Source organism: Rhipicephalus sanguineus, chromosome 2 (assembly GCF_013339695.2).
Source record: "Rhipicephalus sanguineus isolate Rsan-2018 chromosome 2, BIME_Rsan_1.4, whole genome shotgun sequence".
NCBI classification, from domain to species: Eukaryota; Metazoa; Arthropoda; class Arachnida; order Ixodida; family Ixodidae; genus Rhipicephalus; species Rhipicephalus sanguineus.
In genome coordinates this window covers 208,898,942-208,904,010 of record NC_051177.1, presented here as the reverse complement: position 1 = coordinate 208,904,010, position 5,069 = coordinate 208,898,942, and the positions used below count along the sequence as shown (strand labels likewise).

At 49.7% G+C, this 5,069-nt stretch overlaps 1 protein-coding gene across 1 annotated transcript; it reads left to right on the top strand.

Annotated features, from left to right (window-relative positions):
- Positions 1-3,762: 3,762 nt before the first annotated feature.
- LOC119381463 (elongation of very long chain fatty acids protein AAEL008004) lies at positions 3,763-4,649 on the top strand. The gene has a single exon (XM_037649268.2). The coding sequence runs from the start codon at positions 3,771-3,773 to the stop codon at positions 4,632-4,634; it is 864 nt and encodes a 287-aa protein (XP_037505196.1). The 5' UTR covers positions 3,763-3,770; the 3' UTR covers positions 4,635-4,649.
- The last annotated feature ends 420 nt before the right edge of the window (positions 4,650-5,069 follow it).

The following is a 5,069-nucleotide window of genomic DNA, read 5'->3' as shown; positions in this document are numbered from 1 at the left end:
AGTCCCTCGGACAATTCCCCTACTTTTGTACTAATAAGGATGAGCAACAAAAAGAAAACTTTTACCCTTCATGTCACAGTTCGCACTAAGAATATATGCGTTGTATTGCAAATGTTCACGTGTGATTTCTCTTACATTTGTTTGCTTGGTTAACAGTGTTCGCGTGCATATTACATAAACAAATGTCCAGATAACTAATAGTTCTTGAGCCGAAGTTTGATGTAGCTTTTACACTAGCCAACACTGTAACCTTAGTTTCTGTGTTGGTGTCGATTTCTGAATTTCTCGTGTTTTGTCGAGGTGCCCGGATTATTGCTCCGTGCTTTTAAGTGTTTTAAGAACGCTGTATCTAGCCCATCAGTAATAATGAATAACGTGCGTACTGTTTCGATGTATTGAATAGTCGAACACCTCGCCGTCGCATAGATGCCATTCATATAACTGCTTTGTGCTCTCCACACTAACAAATAGTAGTGTACATATGAAAGTACAATCGAAAAATACAAATCTGCACACCCTAAGAAGTACGAGGTATCCTAAACGCTATAATAAACTCTCGGATATTGCAATGTTAGTGCGTACATTATCTCTGTTTTCTATTCAACTCACTTTCCTATGAAACCACTGAAAGTAATTTTTTAGTGTGGAAGCCCCGTCTATTCATCCTTTCGCATATCGTCAGGGAAGGCCTAGCTTTTTTTACACTTTAAAAATTCGAAATGAATGTGGGGAAAGCATTATGGCTAAGAAAGTATCTTTTCATTCCAAACAAGGCATCCTGTTATGGATGCAAATCACCTAGGACACGGAGACCCATTACTGAGCTGTGCTCCGCATCGCGTTCAGTAGCAATCACGACGCGGTAGCGGGCGGCATTGACATTGGGTACGTACGGCTATAAACAAACTCGGACATGGTTACCGTGTAACATATTACAGCGGCTGACTGGCCGGTTTGCTGTATAACCGTAGCGAGGTACCGTTTCCCCCATCGTTCCCGTCTTGCACGCGATAAAGGGGCCTATATTTAAGGGCTGCTCGTGCTTACAGCTTCTGCAGGCGCGGGCGCGTTAGCCAGCTCTGAAATCAAGTAGTAGGATCCTTCCCGCTTGGAGAGGAATGCCTACACTTCCACTCACTTTATCATCTCTTCCTTTTTCCGTCCCGGGCGCAACTATAGCTGCATATCTCTAAACCCGGTCCGCACCTTTCCGCGCCACTGTGCCAAGGCGATGGCTTCGGGCACCGGCAGCACGTTCTCGATGCTATCGGGAACGGGCAAGCCGATGCGCCCTCTCTCGCTCAACTATGTAAACGACTAAGGCAACGACCACCCCATAGAATAAAGAACCAGTTTAGAGAAGGGAAACTGTAGCCTTGACAACGGTACGAAAGATAAGCAGCGGTAGCGCATGGAACTACCGAAGGCACCCAAGAGATGGCGCTGCGTAAACAGGAAGCGGAAAACAAAATTTATTGTTTATTTAGGTAGAAAAAAGCAAATGGCTGCCTTTTTTATTCCGTACCTGGTGCGTATGCGCATACGCGGGTGCCTCGGCTGGTTTTTTATTCTATCCTTTTTAAACATAAGTGGACGAAAGAGGCCGGGACTCGTGTAAGGCTACGGAGGTCTCGTTATCTTTCGCCCGCTTGTTTTGAGCGCGTCGATGCGCCGAGCAGCATGCCAAAGCGCCCTTCGGAACGCAGTACCTGTGCGTACGAAGGTTACATGGAACCGAAAGGCATACATTGGCAACTGGCACCAGTAAGAACAATTCACGAGTGAGTAGAAGAAACGATAATCTTTATTGACAGTGAGCAAGCGGTAAAAGGCCCTTGTTCAGACATCGTGAGCTCGTAAACGACTAGCCTTCGCGGTACTTCAAAGAGACAAAACAAATTAGATGACGTTTGTTGCCCGTTTCCACCGTCAGCTAGCGCTCACAATAACCAACTTGTATTGTAGGACAGGCGTAAAGCATCACCATTTTTTTTTGCTACAGTTTTTAGTACTTGCTTTCAACGAGTACGCCTGAAGACCCCCGGGTTTATTGTTATTACAACGTATTGCGGTCAGGCTGAGAATACCAAGCAGGTTCACGCAAAGAAATCACATTATAGTGGATGCCTACAGAATGGCAGAAAACATGAGCATTTTAACACGTGATACCGATGAAACAACCCATAAATGGGATATATGCAAGGCCTCAAAGAAGTGCAGAAATACAGAGAAGGGAGAAACGATTTTCTATACCGGTCATTCTTTTATTGTGACATCGCCGCTGGAAAGTAGGCTTCATCAACAGTCTGGCCAAGTCGTGCTCATGCCATCGCATAATTCACTCGTTCATTTGAGCCCACCAGACTTGCAAGTACAAGTGAAATAGCAGCTTTGTCCACACGTGTTAGCATACAACTCAAAAGCGAGAACAGTGAAGTGTGATATGCTAACGAGGTCACAAAGCAGAAAGAAAAACGCTGAGCTTGAAGGTACGTGTACCTGCCATCCTCGAGGAACCTGTGGAAACTGACGCCTTCGCTGGTATCGCAGCTCCTGCAGCACCATACAGTAGCACACCGACTGCCCACCATAATTGCAATATGATTACATCGGTGAATTAAAAAACTTTCATGCGTATTTTAGACAACATTAACGATAGAATTCGCAAGAAAACGGGGAGCGACAAACCAGCTGCCAACCATCGGACGATAACTGCGCATATTCTGCGCGTTATCTGCGGCACCCGAGACGCAGCGGCGCACTTTTTGCGCTTCGTCACTGGTCGCAGCGACGGTTCGCTTGCTCGCTACCGCGCGCTGGCCGTCAGCGGTGAGCGACAAGGCAGAGATGTTTTCAATCACTGAACAACAAATTTACTCATCATTCAAACATTACTTTCAGTTACACAAGAAAAAGCACTTTTATGCGGCAATGATAGCTGTATTTCTCTTAAATATTGCTTTTATTACGGCGCCTCTGGCGGATTTTTTGGCGTTGCCGAGGGCAGATTTGAACGGAGCCACTATGGTTTGTTTGTTAGCTGCGACGGGGTCGATTTTTTCGCCCCCCTTCGGCGATGGCTGGAACTTGAGACTTTCCGAGGCCTGACCACCCGCCGAAAAACTGCGAGGGCCGCAAACAACAACAACGCCTCTCGAGAAGCGGGAGTGCGCACGGCGCACCGCTAAAGAGCGTGGAAAAGGGGGAGAGGAGCTCGCCGTAAACGATGCACGCGGATTCCAGTTCGCGGCGGCCGACGCGAAGCCGCTTATTGCTTCGTCCGGCACTGTATCGCTATCCGCGTACCGGACCGCGCGGGCGAGAGGACCGCCACCTATAAAAAGACCCGCAATGTTTCTTCCTCCCAAGGGTGACCCACATCTCCCCCTTATATCGTCTATTGGGTGCGCAACAACACTCTCTCGGCGTGGCGACCGCGGCGGTTCTCTCTGAAAATTCTCTCTCTGTTCCTTTGTGTTTTCCGCGAGAAAGCGGCCGTCTCCGAGCAAGTGCCGAAAACGAGGAGTTATTTCCTTCGTCCTCACCCGGCGAGTGCCGCCCTCTCCTACACTCACCGTTACCGCCCCATCATCCTCTTCCCTCCCCCGTTTGTTTATTTAAAGGCGGTCTCGCGCGCACAGGGCCCCCTTGAAACCGATCAGCCTCCGCCGGGGCAGGTGTCACTCCGCTGAAGCTAGGGGTAGCCAGAATTTGAGTGTGCGGACTATCCGAATCTATAGCCAACACAGAATTTCAGATAGGCAGCTACGATGGCCACGTCGGGCTTCGAGAAGATCTCCACCAGTGACTATGGGGAGTTCAGCCGGTGGAGTCGTCCCCTGTATCCGCGGTCGGACCCGCGGACCCGCGACTGGTTCCTGCTGGGCAATCCGTTCTTCATCACTCTGGTCGTGGGAGGATACCTGTACATCGTGTACCGCGGTGGGCCGCGCCTCATGGCCGGCCGGAAGCCGTACGACCTGCGTGGCGTCATCAAGGTCTACAACATAGCCATGATTGTGCTCAACATTATCTTCGGCTACCACTTCCTGAAGTACTCGTACCTCGGCGGCGACTACAACTTATTCTGCCAAGGCATGACGTACGCGACCGACGAGAAATCCATGAAGATCCTCTGGTGGGGATACTTCTACTTCTTTGTGCGGGTTGCCGATTTCATGGACACCTTTTTCTTCGTACTGCGCAAGAAGTACAGCCAGATCACGCTTCAGCATACTCTACACCACGCGCTCATCGTGGCCAACGGCTGGCTCTGGTACACGCTCGGCGGCGACGGCCAGTCCTTATTCGGCGTCATCATCAACAGCTCCATTCACACCGTGATGTACTTCTACTACTTTCTGGCAGCCTGTGGTCCCGAGTACCGCAAGTACCTGTGGTGGAAGAAGTACCTGACGCGTGCACAAATTGCTCAGCATCTCATCATCATCGTGCATGGACTCATCCCGCTGTTCTACGACTGCGGCTACCCGCGATTCTTCATCTACCTGGCTCTACCGCAGGGTTTGCTCGGTCTTGCGCTCTTCCTCAACTTCTACGTAGCTGCGTATAGAAAGAAGTCGGCCATGGAGGCTGCCGCGGCGAAGGAAGAAGCCTTGCTGAAAGAAGACTGAGCTCCAACGCGAACGACGACCTTCTCAAGGATAGACAGGACCGACGAATCCAAGAAGCCATCGAATGCTCTCCGAGTGTCTCCGTCTTGAAACCACAGAATGACTTCCTAGCAAGTGATGAAGAAAGGCGGCGCGCATCAATTTCGGAAAGTCTTGAAGGAGAAAGCTCTAGACCAGGAACCATGTTTTAGGACTTGCAGTTTACAACGGCGGGTTCTCCATTTTACTGAGATCCCCTGGATACTAAAGGCCCCGCATGTCCGTATGTGATCAACGTCTGCGCCTTTCAGTAGAACCCGAAGCTTTATGCAGCCTATTCTCTGCGTGTGTGTGTGTGTGTGCGTGTGTGGGTGGGCGTTTTTTCTGTGCACAACGAAATTTGATTGTTCTCGACGCACGTGGATTTCCAGTTACGCTTGCAGTAGCCCCATAGTA

What these genes read in the sequence shown, in the direction of transcription:
- LOC119381463 (XM_037649268.2), top strand. Translation starts at nt 3,771, where the DNA reads ATGGCCACGTCGGGCTTCGAGAAGATCTCCACCAGTGACTATGGGGAG.